Source organism: Siniperca chuatsi, linkage group LG9 (assembly GCF_020085105.1).
Source record: "Siniperca chuatsi isolate FFG_IHB_CAS linkage group LG9, ASM2008510v1, whole genome shotgun sequence".
Lineage (NCBI taxonomy): Eukaryota > Metazoa > Chordata > Actinopteri > Centrarchiformes > Sinipercidae > Siniperca > Siniperca chuatsi.
In genome coordinates, this window is record NC_058050.1 from 7,067,401 (window position 1) to 7,094,576 (window position 27,176).

Sequence of the window (27,176 nt, forward strand, 5' to 3'; positions counted from 1 at the left end):
AGGACTTATGTATGCCTCTCAGCATGTTGAAACCTTTTCCTTATTAAGAAGACGTTATTTAGCCTTACAGTCACTGATGGTTTGGTTCAAATGTAGACAACAGATGTAATTTCTGGGCCAACGTGTTGTTCCTGTATTGATAAGTCTCAAAGGATGTCTGTCAGTTCTGTCAATATTACTTTTACAAAATGTGACAGAAAACACATCAATTTGATTTAATTTTCTAATAAAAATGTTAATCACAACCTACTGTATTAATCCCAAAATTAAGTAAAGAAGTAAACATGTATGAACATAGGGTTTTGTCCACATTCATGAAAATCACCTGCTGTTCTGACCCGTGACTTTTCTGGTCTCAGTTCTTCAAATTTTATCCGATACATTTTTGGGATCAAAATCAATTTTAATCTGAACATTTTTTTTCAAAACAGATCAAGTTTATTCTGATGACTCATACTGGGATCTGAATTGACCAACCCAGGCCAGCACTACCTGTAATCAATAAAATGTTTCTGTGTTTTTCAAAAGTCAAAAGCAAAGATTAGCGAAAGGTGATCCCACTAGAAGAGGTGAGCTGTCTGATGGAGTGAAAGACTTGACAGACTTTATTGTAAAAAGTAGGTAATTCATTAATCAATAGACATATTTGTCCTTTTTGACCTAATATGTTGGAACACTGTTTGTCCAGCAGATGGCGAGCCAAAACTTTTTGCCAAAACTAATGCAGTCTAATACAACAGTCCTGCAATAAATCCTACCTCCATGAAGGTTATAATGGTCGAAAGAGAGGTGTTGATTCAACTTTGATCCAATGATTCATTTTGTATCTGACTATAATAAAGCAATTATCTGCATGCAGAACAATAAATGACTCATGTGTAACAAGGGCGACTGACAAATCAGCGAACAGGATCTCTTCAGGAAACGCTTCCTGGTTTTTCTACCCACAGACAAGAAGCCACAAGGAGCCACAGAGCCTCAGCATTGACACAGTCTCATTGAAGAGGCTGCAGAAATAGAAATATATTTATTTTAAGGACTGTCCCGGCGAGCAGCGATGGTTTGCGGCGGATTCATTTGCACCAAGAACGCACTCTGCGCTCTCAACATACTCTATGTTGTAAGTAGAACTTTTCCGCTGTTATACCGATTGAAATATAGCCTAGAGCTGTTCCTAAAAATGTTTTTAAACGGCAACAAGTGACTCTGCTTTGTTCTTGACTGCGATTCAGAAATGCGCCACATACCTGTGAGTTTAATAGGAAACGAGATTTAAGTGCTTGAGTTGTTTTCTGACCAGTTTCCTTGCTGACTAAGTGCCACCGGCAGGTGTTGGTGGTAAATGATTAGGAGCTTTCGCCAGTGTTGGTATAATTGGTAGCTTTACTAATAAAGTTTTTTTAAAAAATGCTTAATGATAAATAAACGTATAAATACATCTCTGTCAGCAAGATAAATATCACATTCATAAATCATGAACAACAAACAATTTCAGACTTTTTTCAAAAATCTTCTATGCATCCCAGAACAATCTCTGTAATCAAAAAGCACAAAAGAAACTACTAATCTTCTGTTATGTCCCTTATGTTATATGGTACCTCTGGAGGTGTTTGCAGAGGTTTGTCTGTCATCCCCTGTTCTGCATGATTCAATAAAGTTGTAAAAAAAAAAACAACTAAATATCTAACTAGGTTGACTTAGGACTTATAAATATCCAATCACCTGGATGATCTCAGAGACAAATACCTTTTTTTTTTTTTTTTTTTTTTTTTTTTTTTTTAGAAATGTCCTCAGCCAATAATTAGATTTGAAATGGATAGATTTGATTAGAGCTGCAACGAATAGTTGATTAATTGATTAGTCGATTGGCAGAAAACTCATCTGCAACTACTTTGATAATCAAGCAATCGTTTTTAAGCTAAAATACCCCAAATTTGCTGGTTCCAGCTTCTTTGCAGCTTCAGACCGCATTAGTTTTGGCAAAAAGTTTTGGCTCACCATCTGCTGGACAAACAGTGTTCCAACATATGTGATGCTTTTCTTTGTCATACATGATAGGAAACTCCTAACAGGCATTTTTTTCACAATTGTCTTCCTTATAAACAAAATAGTTAATCGAGAAAATAATTGCTAATTGATAATGAGAATAATGGTTAGTTGTAGCCCTAGATTTAATGCCATCTCTGGGTGGAGAAAAAGCTATCCATTCCACTTATCCACTTCTCTATAGTGCCACTAAAAAACCAACACATTTTAACACAATAGCTGCGTTTTTAAACCTAACTTTTTCCTTTTTTAAATTTTTTTTTAGTTTAATCAAGGTTGTACTGTTGGTTCGGTTTCAGTGGTGGGGACAAGATGAAGTCAGAGGTACTTCAACAACAAAATAAAAATGTTTTGTAAATCTTGTTTATGTTGATGCACTAACCCTATTTAAGATTATGTTCAGTTTCCTTGATTGGCACCTGACATTTTGTTTTGTATTTGTATCTTTGTAACAAACTGCGCTGCCCTTTACTGCTACATCTTTGATTGTAAAGAAACAACAGTTATACAGTAGTTGTTTTTTTTTTTAACCCAAAAAAACATGCAGATGTCACAAGTCAAGTCCTTGTTTCAGTGAAGCTTGCTGTCTCCTGTCAGGCTGCATACAGCCGAAACAACCTCCACCATTAAAGAAAGGGAGCCTTTATGTAGTCTGAGAGCCAAGCGATATCAGTAAAAAACTGTAAATGTTGGGGGACTGACACCAGCATTTTAAGATTTATACACTCTGGAAAAGCAGTTTTTGTAGGGAGAATAATGTCATTTTAGTCTGGACTGCGGGCTGAAATGGAGAGAAAAAGATGTTTACAAATTTAACCAACTTAGTGGGGACGTACTCTATAATATCTCGGAGTATCAGTGATCAGCAGCCATGTGCCATACAGTGCAAAAAGTATGCAGGTTTTTACCCCAACCAACACACCTTCAACCAGCCGGTATACAGTATTGTCCCTCCATGACACGCTTGTCCCTGGTGTAGTGACTAACTTTACCATAGGTTCATTGATTGTACTTCCTTCTTCTCTCATGTAACATTGTTTTCTTCCTCCTCAGCTGGTGAGTCTGCTGCTGATCGGAGTGGCAGCCTGGGGCAAATGGTTCGGCCTGGTCTCCAGCATCAGGGTGGTGGCGGGGGTCATCGGCGTGGGCATCTTCCTGTTCCTGGTTGCCTTTGTGGGGCTGTGTGGCGCCCTGAAGCACCACCAGGTCCTGCTCTTCTTTGTATCCTTTGGTTTGTTTGTAGGGGCACAGAGTCACCCCACACCTTCTTATAGTTGTTGAGTGCCAAAGCAGAATGAAAAGTAAATAACATGAAGCTTGCTGGATTTTATTCGTCTGTTGCACTTGTGATGTTTTTCATGGTTTTTAATCCAGTGGAAACTTCCTAAACTTGGTCCAGTACATGATGATCCTGTTCATAGTGTTTGTTGTGCAGTTTTCTGTGTCCTGTGCTTGTCTGGCTCTGAATAAAGACCAACAGGTATTTATTTTGGCCTACATACTATAGTTTAGTATAGTTTATTGATCCTAACAGTGTCGATTCTACGCAGTTTTTTTTATTTTAGCAAAAATCTGGGTTATTCATGTTGGCCACCTCATCCTGCTGCCTATTCTCATGCTTTTCAAACAAATGCAGCTTTTACACACATATACAAAACCAGGCTGCATGATTTTCATTTACAGAACCATCTGCTGGAAGTTGGATGGAACAAATCCGAGGCCACTCAAAAGGACGTGGAGAAAACACTCGACTGTTGTGGCTTCTCTTACATTAACTACAATGGCTCGTGTGCTGCTGTAAGTAAATCATCTGCAATATCCTTTTCTTTTTCCTCTTCGCAGCAGGTTGATCTTGATTTGCATGATCACGTCTCTGGCAGTTATTTAATTTTCTCTCTTACTTCCTCTTCCGCCAGAGATGCTTTCATAACCCTTTACCATCTTGTAAGATGTGCTCCAACATCATCCAGGAGTATGCGGGAGAGGTGCTTCAGTTTGTGGGTGGTATCGGACTCTTCTTCAGTTTTACAGAGGTCGGTAAAATGTCATGGCAACAAAGCAAATGTGTTTTTAGAAATGTGGAATTTGGCGTGAAACTGGTGCTGATGTAGACATTAAGATATATTGCGCTGGGTATTATTGTGAATTCAGAAAACTGACACTTTCTCATTTATCTCCTTTCAGATCCTTGGAGTTTGGCTCGCCCACAGATACAGAAATATCAAAGATCCTCGATCAAATCCTGGAGCCTTTCTATGACCACTCACAATTTAATAAACCTAAATAATTGCACTGCTAAATAATTGTTTTTCCTCTTGACTTTGTAAATCACTCTCTTCTGGACATTTGTAAGACCTAAAGCAAGACTTTACCTTTTGCTGAATAGTTACCACTGTAGCCACAAGTGACCATTACAAGATAATGATGCGAAAATGTAATGTGACAGTAACACAAGTATAGAAAAATCATAAAGGGTAAAAATCAACAAACTGACTCAGTAATGTCAGCAACACTAGCTACTAATATTAGCCACTAAGTAAAGCTGTAACTACAAAACCCCTGAGTGTATTGAACTGAGCAAAGTTTAGCTTATTGCTTATAAATTCAACTTTGTGTGTGTACAAAGAATGTGTTATTTCATCTTTCAAAAGTTGTAGTCTTTCTTTAATATTTGCTGCTCGATTAGTTTCATTGAAATTGTGCATTTTTGCTGTTGTGAACATTGTGTTTCTTTAAAGGAATAGTTTGACATTTAGGGAAACAAACTTATTCACATTCTTGCTAAATGAGACGATATCAGTCATGTCTGTTTAGTAAATTTAAAGCTACAGCCAGCAGCCGGTTACCTTAGCTTAGCATAAAGACTGGAGGCAGGGGGAAACAGCTAGCCTGGCTCTGTCCAAAATTTACAAAATCCACCTACCAGCACCTCTAAAGCTCACAAATTAACACGTTATATCTTTTGGTTAAAATACAATACAATTTTAGTTTTGCAGCTTGATAGACATATTGTTATGAAACCAGGTTTGTTTTTGTTTTATATGTATGTATTGCTCTTTGTTTCCTGTGTAAAACACATCTGAATAATATGAATTCATACTAAATCATGTTTCATCATATTAACTGTCTCACAACTGTAGTCATTTTCAGTAATTGTCCAAAATAAACATGCAGAATTGCAGTACATGTACGGTAAATGTATTTATGCTTTGCTTATCAGATCCAGTGCTGATAGAGAAGCGTGTTTTCGAGTAGATAACTTGGTGCCACATGACTCACCCACACAGGATGTTAAACAGGAACTGCACTTGCTGTTTAGACTCCTCAGGCAGTCCAACCTGTTCACGAAGGTCACTCTGAACTCAGATAGCTCAGCTGCTGTGCTGCCAGCTTGTAAATGAAAGTCACTGCACACCATATAAACTGCATTCAAATTTTAGCTCAATGTATTCATGTAATTCTGTACTATCCTAGTGTGCATTGGCAGGGTAGAGAGCCTATCACATGGCCTCATTTAGACACTGATATAAATTATTTAAATATGTTTATAAGTTTCTGGTTTAAAGAACAAAATGAAGACTTTGGAGTGGCCTAGTCAAAGTCCTGACCTGAATCCTATTGAGATGCTGTGACATGACCTTAAAAAGGCAGTTCATGCTCGAAAACCCTCCAATGTGGCTGAATTACAACAATTCTGCAAAGATGAGTGGGCCAAAATTCCTCCACAGCGCTGTAAAAGACTCATTGCAAGTTATCGCAAACGCTTGATTGCAGTTGTTGCTGCTAAGGGTGGCCCTACCAGTTATTAGGTTTAGGAGGCAATCACTATTTCACACAGTGCCATGTAGGTTTGGATTTTGTTTTCCCTTAATAATAACAGCCTTCATTTAAAAACTGCATTTTGTGTTTACTTGTGTTATCTTTGACTAATATTTAAATTTGTTTGATGATCTGAAACATTTAAGTGTGACAAACATGCAAAAAAATAAGAAATCAGGAAGGGGGCAAACACTTTCACACCACTGTGTGTACATATATATATATATATATATATATATATATATATATATTTATTTTTCTTATAACATTACTCTAGTGGGCAGCATTGCCCATCACCACTGCCATACGACAATAGTGGAAAATGGAAAAAACGGAAAAACAAAGGCAGTTTCTTGTAATGTATTGAATGTCTGTTACGGTAGTATAAAGTGTGTTTTAATGCTGTATGCTTTCCAGCATTACAGTCTTTGTGTACCTTACTGGATATTTTCAAGTGATAATATCTAAAGTTTGGTGTCTTGAAGAAAAACAAATTTTGTGGTCGATACAGAAAAGAACCAGACTAAGAGTTTTCCGCCAATGGCTCTGAAAGGCTGTACTTCGGCACAGTGATGCTTTGAGCTAAATGCTAAATTCAGCACGTTCACCACATCCATGGAGCTAACATGCTTACAATGACAAAGCTAACATGCTGATGCTAACCATGTTTACCATGATCACCATCTTAGTTTAGTGTGCTAACATTTACTAATTAGCAATAAAGACACAGTACAGCTAGGGCTGATGGGAATATCATTAGTCATAGTATTTAGTCATAAACCAGAGTATTGAACAAATAACAATTTCGACCAGAAGATGGCAAATGATGAAAAGTTGAGGAGGACATGAATGTGTGAACCAAATTTTATGGCAATCCATCTAATGAGACATTTAAGGCCCCAAAATGTCAACCTCATGGTAGCATTACAGGAAAAGTCCAGGGATCATGAAAGTCATTATGATTCATCCTCTGGAGACCTTGAATGTCTAAAGAATTTAATGGCTATAGGCAATAATTGTTGAGATATTTCAGTCTGGACTAAAGTGGTGAAGTACAGTCAAAAATCATAATTTTGTCTTGTATGATTGTAGGATTTACTCTGGTGTAAAGTCAGACTCTAGGCTACATCATCTATATACAGTAATGGAGTTAGTTATTCTTACTCTACATCACTTCAAATACTGGCTGCATATTCACTTCTATATTCTCATCTATTTGTATAATTGTAAGGAAGTGACCACTGCAGACTTCGTACTGTTTATGATAATAATGATGATTATAATAATAATAAGTAATAATAAGTTTATTTATATAGCACTTCTCAAAACCAGAGATTACAATGTGCTTTACAGAAAATAAAAATTTTTAAAAGCATTATTTGATGAATACCATGCAGCAATGATTAAAATTCAGTGATGAACATATACAATGTTGTGATGCTCTAAGGGAACTCACTACATGATGTATTACCTTATGCACTATATGAGATTTTAGGAGTATAGCATTTTGTTTGAAGAGTTTTACAATTGGAAATTGAGCCTAAAGCATTTGTAAAATACTGTAATACCCACAATTCTGGACAGGAAAAGCTTGGTAGTACTTCCAGGGTCAAAGGTCATTTGAGGGAGACAGAGAGGAAGCACATGGTGAGTATGTTGCTCATAAATGTAAGTTTGTTTGTAAATCGTTTTATTAATTATAGAGACTCATGATTAAAATCTTATGGTTTAACACAAGTGAGGAAGTTTAATTTGCACTTGTCCCTGCTGACAGCAGTTAATGGTGATTTGCTGCATCAGGATCAACAATTAATACTGAAATGAAATCAGCACAGATGGTTAAAGTTTATTCAATATTAAATAAATAAATATGCAAAATTTAAATTAAAAAAATTAATCAGTATAGTATAAATAAATAAATAGTTTTTTATTTAAAAAAGGATGTATTTCATAATGCCACATTTATTTATTTCATAATGCTACATTTATGACCCAGCTCTTTTTATTTCCATCTGTTATATTCAAATTAAGGGGGCGTGGTTATCTCACAGATCATCAAGACCTCAAGTAACAGATCAGCAGCACGGCTAACTGAGCTAGCTAGCTACCATACCCAGGAAGAAAACCACTTCTGTACTGTATTCGCTGTCGTGTCATCTAACTGCAAACTGGCCTCCATCGTCTCTGAGGCTGTGTCGGTATTGCTGCTCTGTGAGATAACCAGTCCTTTGAAAAACATCTTTTAAAATAAAAACCTATTTATTTATTGAACTATATTGACTCATTTATTTCACAGCCATATTTATGTATGTATTTATTTAATATTGACTAAAATGGCATTCCATACTTCACAACTACAAACATTTGAAATGTCAGAGGCTGTACAATTTGCAGATATAATCCTGTTTTTACGTATTTTTCTGTACAATTCCCAAACTGCAAGAAAATAAAAGCAGATTCCTTAAATTTGATAATCCAGAATTGTGACCATTTTATATTAGAACTATGAACACCAAGACTGAGCGGGACATTTTACAGTTGAAAAATAAACTCCTCAGTGCTCTCTGGTGGACAAACTATGCAATATCAACACTGTTTCTAAATTACCACATACATGTTTGGCATTTTGTACTGCAATTTCTTGTTACTTAACATCAGACATACATGCCAATACTGATATCTGTGCTGAAATCGACTGATAACATTGGTCTTCTTTCAACCCTCCTCAAAGCCAAAAAGAGTAGTCTTGTATTGTATCAAGATTTTTATTAAGCTTACTGTACATTCATGTACCAAACAGCGTGTTTATTACATGAAAGTATACTCTTGCGCTTGAGAGTATTGAGAGGAAGCAAAAGTTCACTAAACAATGAGAATTCAGGCTCCATATTAACAAAGCAACACGAGGATAAGAGGGCAAAAAAAAATAAAAAATACAGACATACACATGTATCCAAACAGAATTAAAGTGGCCCGATTTAGTCAAACTTAAATCTGATAAAATACCTTTTTTAACAAGGAACATCAAAAGTTGGACCAAAAGAAATAAATAGGCACTGGGGAAGTAGTCACATTAGCATTAGTCAAGAGAGCTGCTAACTGCTTAAAAGGCATGAAGACAGTTTTGGGGGTGAAGCTGCGTTGAGTGGTAGTTGAATGAATATCCAAGAAATAATAAAGATGACGATGGAAACAACTACAGTCTTGCAGGTTTCTTATCAGTTGAACTTGATTATGAGTCTGATGAGAAAGCTCTGTGTGCGTTGGGGAACTGCTGGGAGTTGAAATCCGGGTCTTCCCTCACTCGTTTCTTGATGTCTGCTTTAACCTGAGAGGAAAAGGATATGATTATTATCATGATGGGACATACAAGCAGTATGTCAGAAGGTGACCTCGTGGTTCGAGAGGCATGAGTCATGTGACCACAGGTTTGTTCCCTATGATTGTCAATAGAAAGCCAAGTAAGAAAACCTCATTCAAAATCCCATTGACATTTGTAACTACGACAGCCTCTCTCAATAATCTGTTGGGTGTCTTGCTTCATACGTTTAGATAAGGATGGTGGTTTTTTGAAGAACGATTTAATACTGTTTATTATTATTTCTGGGTTTTTTTAGCAGTTTTTAAACGAACACCATCTCCCATAAGCCCTAGAGTTGAGGGGCCATGGTTAACTCAGACATGTCTGTAATAACAGCAGGACAGAGAGGAGAGAACAGTGTAGAAGTGTTTAGACAGCAGAGATTACAGCTAAAGCTTTGCTGAATTTTATAAATATGGAAAAACCAAGTTGCGATGACATCAGTATACACGCTGCCGCTTTTGTAAATTTTCATGTGAACTGTAGTTTTTTTCCTATGCTGGCAAAGTAAATCACAAAGATTTCAACTTCTAATAGCAACTGCTGTAGTGGATGCCTATTTGTCGTAGAATATTGAAAGTAAAAGCCAGGAACATGCTTTGTTTTTTTTCCAGAAATACTGATGAAAGAAATACTGAATGAGAAATAGCATTGAGGTACAGAAGCTAGTGGAACAGAGGCTACCCTGTTCGTAACCTGTCTGACCACATGTTTTTTTAAGATACGTCTAGCAGTGTAACCATGTGTCTGTGATAAAGGCGGTGAGAAAATGTTATGCTAACCAATACAAATCATGACCAAACTTTGGTTATTTTTAGCCTAAATGATGTGTACTGTGTCTCTGGTTGGTTTTAATATACATGCAAGATTTAGTTACCTGTTCTGCATAAGCTTCCTTCAGCTCCTGGGTCTCCAGATCGTCTTGTAACTGCTCAGCAGAAGTGATGGGCTTCACTCCTGCTGTCCTGGCTGCTTGACTCACTGCATCTGAGAGGGAGAGGAGGCTTCCACCACCCAGTCCTGTCTGAAAACACACACACGGACACCTTGAAGATGGTGAGGACGAGTGACATTGATACACAATCAGGGATGCAAACTCACCAGGGGTGAAAAAGTGAAAAAGATGAAAGTGAAAAAGATGTCAAAGATGTGAATCCCCTAGTGGGGTCTGGGGGCATGCCCACCCAGGAAGAAAATTTTAAAAATATCAGTGTGTGTGTGTGTTTGCTCCTTACAGCTATTGCAACTGCTGTTTGGTCAATTAAATTATTGACGTTTATACATTTATTTCACAACCACTACAACTAAAAGAAAAACTATCACAAGGTAATTTCAATTTGTCTTTTTTTGTGTTTTGCTGTAGTACCCAGAGCTCTTTCACCAGAGAAGAGCTCATGAACATCAGGATAAAAACTTCAGCGGATTTATTGGACATTCTCATGAAAGGTTCCCATACCTTTGTCCATGCAGTGAAACGCCAGAGGAGAGGGAATCTTGGAGGGAGGTCTTGGCATACCGTTACCGGGAATATTTCTCTCCAACATGAGACAGGACTTGACTACAGACCCGTCGCCCTGAACTCTGTGGTAATTAAGTCTTTTGAGCGCCTTGTGTTGTCCCACCTCAAAACCATCACTGACCCACTCCTGGACCCCCTGCATTTCGCCTGCAGAGCCAACAGGTCTGTAGACGATGCAGTAAGCATGGCCCTCCATTTCATCCTCCAGCACATGGACTCCTCAGGAACCTATGTCAGGATCCTGAACATCAGCTTCATCACAAAGAAGGCCCAGCAGAGGATGTATATCCTGCGGCAGCTGAAGAAATTCATTGAGTCCATTTTCACCTCCTCCATCACCATCTGGTACGCTGCTGCCACTGCCAAGGACAAGGGCAGACAGCAGCGTATCATTCGCAGTGCTGAGAAGGTGATTGGCTGCAATCTGACACCTCTCCAGGACCTGTACGCCTCCAGGAAAGATTGTGGCTGTCCCCTCCCACCCTGGACACAAACTTTTTGAGTCACTCCCCTCTGGCAGGAGGCTTTGGCCAACCAAAACCCAACACCACAAACAGTTTCTTCCTGTCTGCAGCTGGCCTTATCAACAAGGCCCGTGGCCCCCACTGTACCTTATCCCCTCCTATAGACACTACACGTCAACATACAGTCTCCACATCTGTCTCAATGTGTTACATTAACGCACATCGTTTAGACTATTATCTGTACATTGCACATGTTCCCCATACTTCATACTGTGAATTTTTGCATTCCTTACCAAACTGTACAGCTCTTTCATTCTAAAAACAGATATATTGTACATACTTTTTATAATATTATTTCATATTTTTTATTGTCAAGTTTTCTATTTTCTATTTATACTATTTATACTTCTTGACTTTTGCAGTACTTGTTTTTTTAATCTTTTTTATTTTCTCTTACTATGTTTATTATGCACCAAATTACCAAAGCAAATTCCTTGAATGTGAAACCTACTTGGCAATAAATTGATGTGATGGCAAACGTTCACTAAATTAAAACAACTCAACCTTATCAAGCTAATTAACAATCCCAAGCCTGACATATCGACATATAAGCCAATTAAGGTTATCATAACGCTACTGTAAGAAATTCTTAAGGCATGCGGGCAGTCAAAAATTGACCTCCCAGAGACAGACCTCTTCAAGGACTTTTGAGACACAACGTGACAACAGCACCACTGCGCTCTGAAACCCATAATTTCCAATGGCTTGCGCCGTGCCGATGAATACCCAGGAGGCCAATAGAAACGAGGCAGCCAGCCAGGCATGGAAGGCAAAAGGGAGGAAAAGCTAATAATGTGTGTGTCTGAATTCCCTGAATTGTGCAACACAAGTCTGGATATATATATATATCTCTTAAAAAAAACTTTGTCCTTCACCCCCCGCGGGTGGTCTCATCCTTCGAGGGTTCTGCGCAGTATCTTTGCTGTTCCTAGTACTGCACTTTTCTGGACTGAGATGTCTGGTGTTCTTCCAGGGATCTGTTGTAGCCACTCCTCCAGTTTGGGGGTCACTGCCCTGAGTGCTCTGATGACCACAGGCACCACTGTCGCCTTCACCTTCCAGGCCTTCTCCAGCTCTTCTCTGAGCCCCTAGTATTTCTCTAGTTTCTCACGTTCCTTTTCCTGATGTTGCCATCACTTGGTATTGCCACGTCAACCACAACGGCTTTCCTCTGCTGTTTGTCCACCACCACGATGTCTGGTTGGTTCGCCATTACCATTCTGTCAGTCTGAATCTGGAAGTCCCACAGGATCTTGGCTCGGTCATTCTCTACCACCTTTGGAGGTGTTTCCCACTTTGACCTCGGGGGTTTCCAGTCTATACTCCGTGCAGATGTTCCTGTATACTATGCCAGCCACTTGGTTATGGCGCTCCATGTATGCTTTCCCTGCCAGCATCTTACACCCTGCAGTTATTTGCTGGATTGTCTCAGGGGCCTCTTTGCACAGCCTACACCTTGGGTCTTGTCTGGTGAAGTATATATATATATATATATTCTGGATTCCAAACAGCGTTTTTTGCCGAAAGGTGACAAGTTTGCACCCCTGGTAATAAGTAAAGTTACAGCTGATCTGATTACCTTCCTGCGTTTAGCTGGCATGCCATGCAAATAGGCGTCAGACAACGGAGGCTGAGCCTTCATCTTCCTCTGGGTGATCATATCACACCTGATGATGGGCACCCATTCCTACAACACATACAGTAAATAAACATGGAAAATAGGGATTATGAGTTACCTGGCGTATATTTTAAAGGATAGGTTCACATGTTTTTTAAGTCATAAAACAATACTCAATAGCATTCAAAAACTTTTTGTGTCACTGCAGCTCAGCAAGGAAAGACTGTCTGGGGAAACAAAAAGAGGGAATTTTGTAGATGTTTTAAGACAGACTTGCCAAAATTTGAACCTATCCGTTAAAGTACTAGTGAGAAGATCATAAAAATCTGACAGATTTGTGGCGCTCACAGCATTAAAATTTAAAAACATCAATCTGTTTTTCCAGAAACAATGTCCCAATTACTCTGGATAATCCACAGACTTCAGCATCAACAGTTTTCAGTGGAACTATTTTCTACAGAGGAAATGGTTCCTATAAAAACTGGACAGTTTGTTCATTGGATTATCCTGAGTAACGAGGACACTGTAAATGCGAAACAGGGCATTGCTACAAAAGAGCATGTGTAGTCATTACAACCCTTCCCTGGACGAACAAATAAAAAGATAAATGTTGAACAGTAAACCAACTATGGGGGCTCTTACAGGGGGAACAGCAGCTGCCCAGGCCTCTGACTCTCGAGCAGACTCCTCACTCCCTCCCTCAGCTCCCGCTGCTGCCATGTCGCCACCTAATGGTGCAGCTCCTCCCGAGGCTCCCAGGTCCCCAGGTAACACCCTTGCTTCCCGTGATGACGCCCTCGTGTCGTGTGACACCGACATGGCCTCCTCTGCTGTGGTGGCTGCAGCTGGTGAGAGGGTATCCCCAATCTTTGAAAGTGGAGAACAGCGAAATGAGGGAACTAAAAAGGCAAAGCAGTACCTAAAATGTCAAACTGAGTTAATCTGAAAAGGACATTAAAGACACACCATGCTCACCGTTGCACTTTGTGTTCGTTCAGGTTCTTGTGTGCCAGTAGAAGAAGACTGATCTCTCTGTGAAAGAATGTCATCTAATATTTATTAGCCATTTCAGGCATGCCGTCCAAAGTAACAGGATATGTAACAGCCATCAGATAAGAGGGACTGCTTTCATGTTGCATGTGCATTCTGTTCTGCAGAAAACTCATACAGTTTTCAAAAGTAAAATTCAGTAAATAAGACTGAAATCTACAGTTACGGAAACAAAATTTGGGGGAAAGAAACTTTTGACTTTTGAGTGTGACTGACAGCTTCAGGCCTGAGCGGTTACATCATGTAAGTGAGGCTTGCAGGTTTGATTTCCTCCAACTGCCAACGTGTGTCCATCATATTCTGGGAAAAAGCCATAGATACTGAGCTAAAATGTAATATAAAGGCATGCAGCTGCTCTATTACCTGGATGTGAACTATGTAGTTCTGGATCTGCTCCTGTGTGATGGGGATGTGCTCCAGAATGACCTGCAGTCTCATTGTCATCATGCTGGTCATCCAGTTGACCAGGCTGGGGCTGATGTCACTTGACATCCTCCGCTGGAACAACAAGAAAAAAAATAAAGTTTTGACTTTCTTCTTCGCACATGGGAGAAGTTTGCTTTCAGGGCTTTCTGCCAGAAAGCCTTACTACTTGGTTAGATTTAGGAAAAAAAGCCCTGCAGGCAACATTCCTCTCTTTGGATTGTTTAAACTGTTTGTAGCTTTTATTTTGTCACCTTATCTCTTATGTGACCAAGCATCACAAAAACCTGTCAAGGACACAGTAATTGACTGCTGCAGTCTTTTTGCTTGTATTGTTGCCATTATGTACTTGAGACTTGTTCATTTTGAGTCACTCTGAATCAGAGTGTCAGTTTAAAATCTACAAAGTAATATCATCTCTACTGAGAATGAAGTTCACTTTAATTATCCATGCCACTTCTAAAATCTCATCTGGCAGTCTGTAAGTAGGCTTTAACATCTAATTCACTGATTCTGACTCACTGGTTGTAAAATGTAGATTCTTTTCTGTACAAACTTATCAGCAACACTGCATGATTTAAAATATGAACATTAGGGTTGGGTCTGTCTCTGGTTTTTCCGGTCCGGTGAACCAACCTAAACAGGTTTCATTTTACACAAACTGACAATTTAAAAAGAGACAAGTAGCAGCTCTCTGCGATATCAACTCTTTAGAAATTCTACAGCTGGAATCGTGCAAATGTTACAGGCACCTCACTAATGGATAAAACTATAAACCAGCACAAAAATGAAAATTACCAACATAAGCCGTGTTCTAAACACGTGGCTAAGACACATTGCAAACACTAACAAAAAGTAATATTTGCATTTTGAAACATAAGGCAGCAAACTTAAACTACTCAGTGCAGCATTACATGATGGGAAATGTGGGCCGTCGCTCTCTGCAGCACATGTACGCAACACAGCTGAGCAGACGGTGGTGCAGAGTCAAGCTAGTAGCTAGCCAGCTATAGATCATCAGTATTGTTAGTAACGGAGCAGATTGAAAGGTAAGTATGAAGCCTTGTTTTGATCCGCTCCCATTTGCCCTGCTTGTTTTCTGCAAATCCAGGGTTACCATCTAGACAGGACCATTTGAAATTAAAAGCCCTCGTGCGTTTGAGGCCATCATTTCTTATTGTGAGACATTTGCAGGAACGTGTTGTGGAAAACTCACTGATTTGCAACTCCACTCTCATTCATGGGCTCTCATTATGTTTCACTTGACACCTAGTGGTAAAATTCGGTATACCGGTCAGGTCTTTGGCTTAATATCAAACCGGTTTGAAGATTTTTACATTGGACTAACCCTAATGAACATAATCTATAACATGTGAAAAGAGGGTTACAAAGTGAACAGATGATGGTGGGCAAGTAATGTAGTCTGTGTATGCCCTAACACCTTGTAACACCAGTAACACAGACTACCACAGCAAGCCTAATTGCCTGCTGAACAGAGAGCAGAAAAGTAAAAGTAAAAACAGTGAGTGAATTAGTAAGAGATTGTATACTGACTATTCGGTGGTTGATGACTGCAGTGAGGGCTCTCTGGTCTCCTCTCAAACAGTGCAGGTTGAGGGCGAGACACTCAAACAGTGCCTGATTACACATCTGTAGCAGCCGGGGCCCAAATGAGTCATCTGGATGAGAAAAATATTGATATTATATAATTAACAAAAAATATCTAGTGCTGCAACCTACAATTAAGTACAAATGGAGGCTTAACTGGAACTAAAACATCCACACATAAACCCAATCACCAAGACCAATTGAGTTATACTGTTGTTTTTAAAGTTTACCAGTGCAACGCAGAATATGTGTGGCAATGTGCATCAGCTGTTGTCTGAAGAAGGACATGTTGGTCTGAGTGACATCAACACCCTCCAACACTGTGACTGAAGACTCTCTCTGTGGGAGTTGAATAAAGAGGTGCCATCAACACATTTAAAAACTAAACAGGTAGCACAGCATTTCAACAGTTAATAGGTAAACAAACAGAATAAACTGGCTTAAAAATTCATCGGGAGAGATAAAATATGTCTTAATGAATTGTTGGACAATATCTTAATTTTCTGCAAAATCGGTAGCTGTCTAATGTGCATTTGCTTGAGTTCAAGTTTCCATATAAATTCTGTCTCTGGTATATTAATTTGTCATGTACTTGATTTACAGCCTGCCATGCTGTTGCTCCTGAAATGCTCTGTGCACAATGATGCAGCTATAAAAAAAAATAATAAAGCACCGTGATTTGACTGACAAAATACGAGTCGTCTAAGGGGATTCGCCACTGATGACTGAAGTCATCGACTTTTAGGGGGCAGCCCTACATTTAATCAGAATTATAATCAGTTAATAATTTGTATTTTAGCGATACTGAAGAAGGAGTGGACATCAAGGACTTACAAAGCTCTCAGTGATATATTCCTCCAGTTCGTTGACAAGACTGTCAGCTGCAGCCTGGGGGACAGAAACAGATGACATGAGGAAAAACAAGAGGCTCATAGAGGGAGAAGACAAAAATCCAAGAGTTATTGGTCAGTTACACAAAAGATAAAAAAGACAAACCATCAAACATGGGACCAATAATGAAAAGTAAATGAGCTCTATCTACTTTTAACTATGCTTCAGTATTAAAAGATGGGTAATCCATCTGAAATAAACAACATTTAAAGGAAAAACAATTCTCCTCCAACTGGTGAGTGGTACTGACAGCAATGTTGTCATCTGTGGGCTCTCTGCCATTGAGGTAGTTCTGGGTAAAGAACTGGGACAGTTGTGGCTGGATGCGGCCAAGGGGTTGGTGCTGGCCATGAAGCAGCATCACCAGGTCTGACATGGTGAACGTCTGGCACACCAACATCAGTAGCTCTCCAAAAAACCCTGGGAACCACAATAACATTTGAAATTACATAATAAAGAGAGGTGAAATTTAGATAAATCATAATAATCTGTTACCCTCAGCTGCTGTTTTGTCAATACAGCTGCTGTATTGAAAACATAATACTTGTTTGTTACACATAATATATGTTTGTTCTTTACCAGTAGGATCCTCAGGACTGATGAAGATGTTGGTTGCCTGGGACAGCCTCTGCATGAACTGGGCGATGCTCTCTGTGTCGTTCTGGGCCTGGCCCAGAGAGCCCATCATGGTGCTCAGGACACCACGGACGATGCCTGTGAACAGCTCCGGGTTGAGTGCTTCGGCTGCCCCAGGAGGGTTGGGTGTGGGGTTGGGCCCTGCAGCCTGAGCAGGAGTGGTACCAGAGGGAGGTGGGGGTGGAGAGAAGATGGGTTGGGAGGCCTAGACATGAAATGGAAACAAGGAGTGAGGATTTGTTAACATTACTGTGCTTTACTTGAAATGCAAGAGATTTTTTTAATGGAAAGCACAACAGGGATAACACGGGTAACTCACTGTCTGCTCTCTAATGGGCCATTAGAAGACATGGTGATGGCTAAGGCTTGTTATCATTTGAAATGTTTCGATTCAAGTGCCAATACAATGTATATTTAAACCCCTTTTTCCATTTAACAAAAGTCCCATTTTTCAAATGTTAAAAGTTGTTCAAACACAAACAGTCGTATGAGAACTAAATAAAATACAGTCTCAAATTGGCAAAACAAGTAAACAAGAGTGCAAACAGTTTCCAAGAATCAAACTTTTATATGACATTTTTACTGATGCAATCCTTTCACATGATGTGTGTGCAGTAAATACAGGATTACAGAAATGATATGCAAATTCAGGTAATTCAAGTAATTATTCAAGTTATTCAAGTACTAACCAAATGCAATGCAAATGCAATTTTCATGCAAAATCTATTAAATGCACTCAAGTTGCACATTCAAACACTGACCTGCTGCATGAATTCACTCACTCCCTGGATGAAGGCTGGGACACCAGATGTGGTGACAGTAATTGAAGGAGCCCCTACAGGGCCAGCACCGGCCCCGCCAGCTACCCCCAGGAGAGAACCCAGAAGCTGGCTGAGATCTGGGGGCATCTCCTGGGACTGGGGCTGACTGGTGTTGGTCTCATGTTGGCCCGGTGGGCTGGTTGTGTTTGCAGTGGGCGGAGGTGTTGGACCCGAGGTGGAGAAAGAAAAGGAGGAGGGGGATGAGGAGGTTTGAGAGGAGGAAAAGGAGGAAAAGGAAGAAGAGGAGGATGAGGATGTGGATGAGGAGGAGGATGTGACTGTTTGACCAGCTGTAAAAAAAAAAAAAAACAGATTGAAATATCACATATGACAGCAATCCTTGACCAATCTTTTTCAACTTTAAGCTTTTATACAGAAAAAAAGCTAATGCTGCTAATAAAGTCCACAGCTACATTTAACAACTGGAAAAGCTTACCCATTTGTCCTGGCAGCAAAAGCTGTCCAACCAGTCCACTAATCATCTGGTTGAGAGCAGCAGGGTTGAAAGCCTGTGAAGCAAGATTCTTTAATTAGTCTCAAATGTTGATAGTGTTGACAATCAGCTTCAAACACAGGAACCAAATCAGAATACATTATTCCCACCTGTCCTGGCAGCTGGCCTGGCATGGCAGCTCTCACATTGATGGTGGTTCCCCGGGTGCCGAAGGCTGGAGGGGGCATGTTCGGTGCAAAGGGGGGTCGCGTGAACACAACCCTGGCCTGGGGCTGGGGACCAGTATGGGGAGGTGGTGGGGGAGCAGTGGGGGTGGTGGTGGGTGTGTTAGGACCCGTAGTGGTAGTTGAGGAGTTGGCTGTGGAGCTGTAGCCAGGAGGGGTGGGCTGGGGAGGGACTGGTTGGCCAGTGGCAGTGGCGGTGGCAGCGCTAGTAGCTACGGCAACGGCATATTGGCTGATCTGTTGCATGAGATTCCGCATAAAGTCAGGGGGGAGGGCACCTGAATGGGAAAACAGAGACCAATGAATTAGAATAACATGAGTTACTAGCAGCATAAAATTAAAAGGAATTTCAGGAGATCGAAAAAGAAGGCTTTGTTGCCGTTGCAAGATGGAAAAAAAGATAAACTAGACTTAAAGGGGTTTTACATGACTAGACTGTGCAATGTAAAATGTAGTATGCCAAAGATACTATCAATTGGCCTTTACCTGGTTGTCCAGGCATTTGCTGTCCAGCTGCAGCAGGGTTTGCACCTGGGCCTGCACATACACACAAAAACAACGACACACAAATAGTTTGAACTCTCTTGTACAATCCTAAAGTATCTGCCAGTATATTACTTAACTAACTATTCTTCAGATCACTCAGCAAATGCTTGTGGCAGCAGTGTATAGAGGATGTACTATTGGAGTATGTGTGATCATTTAACTCCAGTGTACTGTCGGCCAGCAATATGACACACAAACAGCTTTGATGTAGTGGGGCATTCAATCAGTGGCGGGTAGGGGACAACACACCGTCCGTGTTCATCTGCATCATGACCACCGGGACTGCCTGGTGGCTGATCCTGATGACCCGGGGGCCAGCCTGTCCCTGTCCAGCCTGCTGATTGGACGGGAAAGTCTGTGGGGGGGAGGTCTGTCCCTGACCTGCCTGCTCCGACTGGGTAGCCGGCTGGGTAGGCGGGGCTTGTCCCTCTGTGCTGTTAGCCGCAGCAGTCACTGTGGCACCCAGGTTCATCTGTCAGTGAAGATTCAAGCAGATTCAGCCTGATAATATTAAAAGGGTCACATTAATAACTTAACTAAAATATGATTGCATTCACATACTTGCACTGGGATGTGGTGGTGCACAGCTCCAGGCAGAGTGACTGGGGTGGCATAGTGGGAAAACGGCCGGACCACATGTAAGTGGCGGGGCACAGGGCTCATGAGGTTCAATCGCAGGTCACTGAGGGCCACAAGGGCGTTGCCAAGGAGACGGAGACACTCCCACGTCAGGATGAGAGTGCGTTGGTCCTCCTCTCTCTCCTGTGGCAAAACAAAACAGAAAACAGCTTTTGAATTATAACTAAACAATCTTTGTTAAATACCCAGGATTTTGACCATTAAAGGAAAAGTTCAACATTTCTCTTATGCCTATACACTAACTATGACGCTTCCGTCAGTAGCCGACTAACTTAGCTTAGCACAAAGACTGGAAATAAAGGGGAAGTAGCTAGCCTGGCTCTGTCCAACGATAAAAAAAATCTGCCTACAAGCACCTCTAAAGCTCACTAATTAACATGTATCTCATAGTTTAATCTTTACAACTTTTTGTAAACAATCTTTTATGTTGTACAAAAACTGAAGCGTATAAATAATAACGTGCTGTTTTAGAGGGGGTTATGTGTCAAAGTATTTCTTGATCAGGACCAGTTGCCAGGCAACTAGCGGATATTCCAGGAAGTTACTGTCCCGTAAACAATGTCAAACTTTTCCTTTAAAAGATAACAGAAACTGAACATAAAAAGCAAGGGTTATATTTAAAGAGTGTTATTATTTGTACTATTAGTATTATCTGAACTTGAATGCTGATTAATTTCATACATTGTTTTGGTCCAAACAACTTTTATCAGGTACAATATAATTTGATTGTTTGGACAGAACAATCAAATGACAGGTAGCAGGTGGTAAATTACCTCATTTTTAATAATCCTACAAATACAAATTTTTTGCCTGATATTAAAAGTTATTGCTGCCCTTGAACCCTTGTGAATTTAACAACTGAGAATGTGGTTTTTTTTCAGAAATATACTAAAGATCACCAGTTAATTATTATTTGGCTGTTTGAATCCTACTGTATTATTATTGTATTCTGCGGTGGTGGCTGTCTCCAGGATGGTGTGAGCTCTCTGAATGAAGGGCTGCAGCCTCTCCTCTACCCTCCGCAGCTCAGATAACATCTCCGCCAACTCAGCTGGGCTGGGATGACTACGGGAAGAAAGGAGGGCAAAGCTGATTACAATCAAACAAAACAACTGTTCACAAAATTGGTCAGTGGTCATGACAGTGACACAGAGATACAGCATCACCATGTATAAGGACAGAAAGATATTGACATGTTAGTTTCGATAAAACATTCTAATAGGAGTAGAAATTACTCCTACTGTGACCCCTATGATCTGCTTTATGTTTGCAAAGTTCAGGAATTATCTGCATTGATTGATTCTATGGTAAATAATTTCATGTTTTCAAATTCGCCTGACTTAAAAAGGTTTGGAGTAAAAAAAACAACAAGAAAAAAACTACAGAATTGCTTGTGTGAAGTATGTGGCATAAGTAACAATGTGAGTCACTGAGAGAGAGGATGTCTCACTTGGGTCCAGGTTGGGGTGTTGGTCCCTCAGATTGTGCAGACGAGGTGGGTGGAGGTGGGGGAGTTGTTGGAGGTGGGGAAGTGTCCATGGGCTGGGCAGAGGGAGAGGGAGTGGAGGTGGTAGACGAAGATGAGGGAGGAGGGGGAGCAGAAGCAGCAGAAGTTGTCTCTGTTTGGGAGGATGAGTCGCTCGGCCGACCCTGAAAAAAGACACAAGATAACAAGCAAATTTGTTACTGATAAGGCAGTGATTTCTCTGAAGCCTTGCTACTGGAGTAATTTGAAGGCTGAGCTCTCACCTCCATTCTGTGGATAACATCATTGATGTCCCTCAGCAGGTTCTCAGCCAGCACCAGCCTCAGCCTAGGCTCACTCTGCACTGGTTGGTCCATGTCAATGTGCACATTCACAGACCCATTGCTCTGAAATAGAAAAGGTGACAATCAACAAAACACACGATAATGTTATGTGGGATTGTATGCTATCAGCAGGCATCTTACCCCAGTGCTGGTTGTGACTCTGGCATTCCTGGCATTCTCTCCCATGCCGGACACCATCTGCTGAACTGACATCTAAACGAGAAGAATAACAGCACATGCAGCTTTGGAAATTACACTTAACATGCAAAACAAACTTTCTGAGGGTCATGAAATGAAAGGTTGGGCAACATACTGCATATTAAATACATATTAAAAAACAAACCAGAGGACATTCTTCCACTACATATATGTTATGATATCTGTTCAGGAATGGAATGAGCAACTACAGCTTTTCAAGTTGCTGTTCATCATATTGGACAGCCTGAAAGATGGGCGGCTGGAACTCAAACTACCCTTTGTTATTTGCATGCTCAGGTATGTCAGAAATCATTGGGAGATCACTGGGAGGAATCTGACTTAGTAATTGTTTTGTAGTTGCACTCCTATATTATTGTTGGACTCACTCAATAATAATAATAATAATAATAATAATAATAATAATACAGGCAGCAGAACCAGAGATGTCGTCTTTTTTTATTCCACACATTCTTCTTCCTTGTCAAAACCTGGCACCTACATTACACACAACACAACATAAATCGCCGAAAGTTTGGTCTAAGACTCCGTAAACAAGTCACAAAGCAGACCTACCTGTATCTGCTGGGGGTCCATGATGTTGACAGGAAGGTTAAAGGTGCCAAGCATTACGTAGTTGTTAGCGTTGCGATCATGTGGAGGCACTTGTGATGTTCCCTGGGAGGACGAGGAGGGTCCACTGTCAGCTGAAGTCCCTCCTGACCCTGAGCCAGGCTGGGAGGGCGGAGGGGGCGCCCGCTCCACGAGGTGTATCACCTTGCCACCCACATCTGGAACAACAACAGAGAACTATGGTTACAACTGTACACATATGACAGTGTGTTGATAGCTGTGTACATCGCTCAAGGCCGTAAAATTATGTCCAATGACTTTTGCTGGCAGACCGAAGTGAGTGAGCTCAAAGCACATTTGTTTGAAATGGATTATTGGAGCTCAAATGGGCACTTGAGAGCTAACTTACTGACTGCAATACACAGTCATTACTTTCTCCCACAATAGCGGTCCACTATAACAGCAAAATAAAACCAAAGCAACAGAAAACCTTCCAATAAAATAATGGCATACCTCAAAGTAAATTCCAGCTTACTTACATATTCAACATGTGTAGCCACAATGTTAAGAATCAATGTGCACATAATGATGAATAAATAAGAAAACAATTTTTATTAACCTGCACTTGTATTATACATGAAATAACAAAACAGGTAGGAGTGCAGAAAGAAATCTAAAATTTCCATTGAAACCAGATAAAATCGAGTTCCACATTGCTTTAATTAACCTCTTGATTACTTACTGTAGTCTGCCAGAGTCCTTTCATCCTGTAAGACTCTGCCCTGGTAGATCAGCCTTTGTTTGTCCACAGGGATACCCACTGAAGGGGCAATGTGCTCCTTGAACTCTTTCACTGTCAACTACAAAAAAGATGGAAGACATGAGTCAGACTACCACAAAGGCTGACTGAAAATGAGAATTCAATCTAGAGTTTGCACTATGAACTGATGAATTTACCTGAGCACCAACAGTGTAGGTTCTGCTTTGGGAGTCTAATGTTTTGACTGTCACCTCTATGTCTGCAGTTTGTTCCTCCATGGTGTTCCTGTATCACAAAAACAATGTGTTCCAGGAATTATAGTCCAACTGATACTGGATTCTTGGGCACATTACCAATATCAATATTTGAGAGATTTAAATTTTAGATATCATATCAGTTGGTATTCATTTCTTAACATAAACAACGATTTTTGATATTTAACAAATTAAATCTACAGAAATGTGACCAAGACATTTTATAGTTGAAAAATAAACTCCTCAGTGCTGTCTGGTGGACAAACAATATAATGGAGACACTGTTTCTAAATACTTATCAGCTGCCATATACGCCGATATGATATATCGGTAATAAGCTAATATTGGCCGATACATAGGCCAAATAGCCGATAATGTGATGCAAGGCTACAGCTAACAGTAATTTTCATTCACAATTAATGTCAATTTTTTTTCATTAACTGACTAATGATCAAGAGTATAAATGTCAGAAAATAACAAAAAATGCCCATCACAATTTCTGAAAGATCATGGTGGTGTATTCATATTGCTTGTTTTGTACAAAAAACATTTCAAACCCCCCAAAATATTCACTTTACAAAAATATATAGAGGAGAAAAGCCCCAATTGTAGAAGTGGGACGATTTTCTTCTCTTATCTCTTTTATATCATTGTAAATGAAATGTCTTTGAGTTTTAGACTCCACTGGGACATAACAAGCAGTTTAAGGGCAACATCTTGGGCTTTGGAAACTTGTGATGCCCATTTTTCACTACTTTCTGACATTTTACATCCTAAACAACTACTCAATTAATAAAACGAGTGACAGATTAATCGATAATGAAAATAATTGTTAACTCTAATTCAACAACAACAAGCATCCCTACGACACAACTTACATGTATCCACTAATCACCATTAAGTTACAAAAACGTCAGTATCACAAATAACTTACATAATAATAATATTAATAATAATAGAAAATACACATAAAATAACTAACTATCTTTACAAAATTGTTACTTCCTTAATATCAGTAATAATAACAAAAAATACAGCAGCTGCTGAACGATCAAGGAAATCGACATGTGTAACTTAGTTAGCCCACACTAGGTAAAACAGAAGAAAGTAGCAGAGGCTGAAAAGCTAACGTTGGCTTATGTAATTAGTCACTGAAGTTCGCTTGCTAGGTAGCATCATAATGTTAACCTAGTTAACTAGCTAATTAACTAACTCATAGCTAAGAGGGTTAACGTTAGCTAAATTAAGTTAGCGTAGATTAGCTGTATCTTGCTTGGAGAGTCAACGTCAAGGATATTTTAAATCTTTAACGTTACATTAATTCGACAACTTGGAACAGTGACATGTTGTATAATGCTAACAGTAAGTTAATTACAGATAACGTTAGCCTGCAACCGTTAGTTAGCATTGGCTTGCTAGCAGGATTTAGCTTAATATGGAAACCAGGCAGACGTTTGCAACGAAGCTAACTTTGACCAGCTATGCTAACTAGCGAGGAGGCTAAGCTAATGCTAAATAAACTAAACGTTACAATAAGCTTATATCAGAGACAATAACGTATTTCGTTTTCACAAAGATAACAATTTAACGGCTACCTTAAAACCTTAAAAGTCACACTATCCTTTCAACGTATCCAGTATATGCAGTTGTTTCTTATCATCAAATAACAAGTAAATGATTTTCTAGTAAAAGCTCTGGTACTTGCCAGAAGCTACCAGGCTGCACGGATGTGACGTCAGGGCGATACCGGAACCGCTACACAGGGGGAAGAAAAATGGCGAATCTCGTGGAAGCAACAACCCACCAGCAGTTTGAAGATTTCTTAGCCAAAGCTGGAAAATGCCTGACCGTAGTGCATTTCCAGGCGACATGGGCTCCTCAGTGCGGCCACATGAACGAAGTGATGGCCGAGCTGGCCAAGGAACACACGAACACCACGTTTGTCAAGCTAGAGGCGGAAGCTGTTCCAGAGGTGTCTGAGAAGTATGAAATCGCTTCTGTCCCGACTTTTCTTTTCTTCAAGGGAGGGGAGAAGGTGGACCGCTTGGACGGGGCTCATGCTCCGGAGCTGACCAAGAAGGTACAGCGCTTGGCAGTCACCGGGAGTCCGGGTGGAGCTGCGGAAGGTAGCACCACCGACCTAAACCAGCGGCTGAAGAAGCTGATCAACGCGGCCCCCTGCATGCTCTTCATGAAGGGGTCCTCGCAGGAGCCCCGCTGCGGCTTCAGCCGGCAGATAGTGGCCCTGTTGAAGGAGCATAACATCCAGTTCAGCAGCTTCGACATCCTGTCCGACGAGGAGGTACGACAGGAGCTGAAGACCTACTCCAACTGGCCCACCTACCCTCAGCTGTATGTGAATGGAGAGCTGGTGGGAGGACTGGACATAGTGAAGGAGCTGGCCGAGTCTGGAGAGCTGGAGAACACCTGCCCGAAGGCTGTCACCTTGGAGCACCGCCTGAAGACCATCATCAACCAGAAACCAGTCATGCTGTTTATGAAAGGCAACAAGGAGGCTGCAAGATGTGGCTTCAGCAGGCAGACACTGGAGATTTTGAATGCCACCGGGGTGGATTATGACACCTTTGATATTCTACAGGATGAAGAGGTGCGTCAGGGGCTCAAGACTTATTCTAACTGGCCAACTTACCCCCAGCTCTACGTGAAAGGAGAGCTGATCGGAGGTTTGGACATACTCAAGGAGCTGAAGGAGAGTGGAGACCTGGTGTCAGTGCTGAAGGGGGAGTCATAGGTGGATGTGCCATGCCATCAGAGAGGGGGAACAAGAAGCTACCATACACCCAGATCGTCCCTCTGTCACTGATGTAACACTACTAGAGGGCCAGGAAGTGAAAGAAACAATTTATTAAAATAAATTAGATTTAATAATGAAATTGCTCGCTAGTAGCGTTTGGATAGGGTCACGTTCTACTTAAAGTAAAAAATTAAGCTGTAGTTTTGTGAGAATTGACTTTTCAGTAGTATTACTTGAAAGTTTTGCTCATAGTAATTCTTGAAAATACATCTTAAGAAATGTTTAAAGTGAAAGTTAAGCAATCCCTGTGCTTGGCCTAATTTTCTAAATCCTTGTCTGACTCTGGGAAAATATACTGAGAACAGCTGTATTTTTGTGTGTTACATCAGTCCTTCCAGTATTTACAGCCTCGCACTTATGAACTGGTTTATATTAGGTGAACCATTATTCGCTAACTGGCTACTTGTTGTACTGTCCTGTCCAGCTCCTGTCCACACTTTCTTCACTCATATCCAAGAATCACTCTGGTTTAAATACTTAGCTCTCTAACTCTATGTGGCACTTGATTGATACTTTGTTCATCAATAACATGATTAAACAATAAAAAAAACTTAAAAGATCTGCTGTTGTTTTTGGTGCTACTTCCATTAA

The 27,176-nt window shown here is 40.4% G+C and overlaps 3 protein-coding genes across 8 annotated transcripts; 2 read left to right on the forward strand and 1 right to left on the reverse strand.

The window, feature by feature from the left end:
* Window positions 1-810: 810 nt before the first annotated feature.
* On the forward strand, window positions 811-5,227 carry tspan13a (tetraspanin 13a). Of its 3 annotated transcripts, XM_044208254.1 has the most exons (6): window positions 861-1,120; window positions 3,100-3,267; window positions 3,446-3,526; window positions 3,730-3,843; window positions 3,963-4,079; window positions 4,231-5,227. In XM_044208254.1, exons 1-6 carry the CDS (start codon window positions 1,058-1,060, stop codon window positions 4,303-4,305), a joined length of 618 nt encoding a protein of 205 aa, XP_044064189.1. In that variant the 5' UTR covers window positions 861-1,057; the 3' UTR covers window positions 4,306-5,227. The 3 variants fall into 3 exon arrangements, with proteins under 3 accessions (XP_044064188.1, XP_044064190.1, XP_044064189.1); XM_044208253.1 differs by having other exon boundaries at window positions 811-1,120; window positions 3,730-4,079; XM_044208255.1 differs by lacking the exon at window positions 3,446-3,526 and having other exon boundaries at window positions 823-1,120; window positions 3,100-3,252.
* Window positions 5,228-8,616: 3,389 nt separating this feature from the next.
* bag6 (BCL2 associated athanogene 6) lies at window positions 8,617-25,546 on the reverse strand. Of its 4 annotated transcripts, none has more exons than XM_044208257.1 (25): window positions 25,476-25,546; window positions 23,714-23,801; window positions 23,499-23,616; window positions 22,760-22,974; window positions 22,130-22,201; window positions 21,929-22,051; window positions 21,630-21,829; window positions 21,112-21,244; window positions 20,102-20,302; window positions 19,790-20,012; window positions 19,481-19,531; window positions 18,920-19,272; window positions 18,753-18,825; window positions 18,257-18,606; window positions 17,439-17,700; window positions 17,110-17,279; window positions 16,803-16,856; window positions 16,199-16,307; window positions 15,915-16,039; window positions 14,301-14,435; window positions 13,854-13,919; window positions 13,530-13,754; window positions 12,849-12,956; window positions 10,104-10,250; window positions 8,617-9,193 (listed from the first exon to the last, which is right to left on the reverse strand). In XM_044208257.1, the coding sequence occupies exons 2-25, from the start codon at window positions 23,792-23,794 to the stop codon at window positions 9,098-9,100; spliced, it is 3,690 nt and encodes a 1,229-aa protein (XP_044064192.1). In that variant the 5' UTR covers window positions 23,795-23,801; window positions 25,476-25,546; the 3' UTR covers window positions 8,617-9,097. The 4 variants fall into 4 exon arrangements, with proteins under 4 accessions (XP_044064192.1, XP_044064194.1, XP_044064193.1 ...); XM_044208259.1 differs by having other exon boundaries at window positions 19,922-20,012; window positions 25,366-25,503; XM_044208258.1 differs by having other exon boundaries at window positions 13,863-13,919; window positions 25,366-25,503.
* On the forward strand, window positions 25,545-27,144 carry glrx3 (glutaredoxin 3). The gene has a single exon (XM_044208260.1). It carries the CDS (start codon window positions 25,545-25,547, stop codon window positions 26,520-26,522), a length of 978 nt encoding a protein of 325 aa, XP_044064195.1. The 3' UTR covers window positions 26,523-27,144.
* The last annotated feature ends 32 nt before the right edge of the window (window positions 27,145-27,176 follow it).

Coding starts and splice junctions, on each gene's coding strand:
- tspan13a (XM_044208253.1), top strand. CDS start 1,058: ATGGTTTGCGGCGGATTCATTTGCACCAAGAACGCACTCTGCGCTCTC. Junction 3,527..3,729: donor CTCTGAATAAAGACCAACAG/GTATTTATTTTG, acceptor TTTCATTTACAG/AACCATCTGCTGGAAGTTGG. Junction 4,080..4,230: donor TCTTCTTCAGTTTTACAGAG/GTCGGTAAAATG, acceptor ATCTCCTTTCAG/ATCCTTGGAGTTTGGCTCGC.
- bag6 (XM_044208257.1), bottom strand. CDS start 23,794: ATGGAGGAACAAACTGCAGACATAGAGGTGACAGTCAAAACATTAGAC. Junction 18,607..18,752: donor TTTGCTGCCAGGACAAATGG/GTAAGCTTTTCC, acceptor TTTTTTTTACAG/CTGGTCAAACAGTCACATCC. Junction 17,701..18,256: donor TGAGTGAATTCATGCAGCAG/GTCAGTGTTTGA, acceptor TTTCATGTCTAG/GCCTCCCAACCCATCTTCTC.
- glrx3 (XM_044208260.1), top strand. CDS start 25,545: ATGGCGAATCTCGTGGAAGCAACAACCCACCAGCAGTTTGAAGATTTC.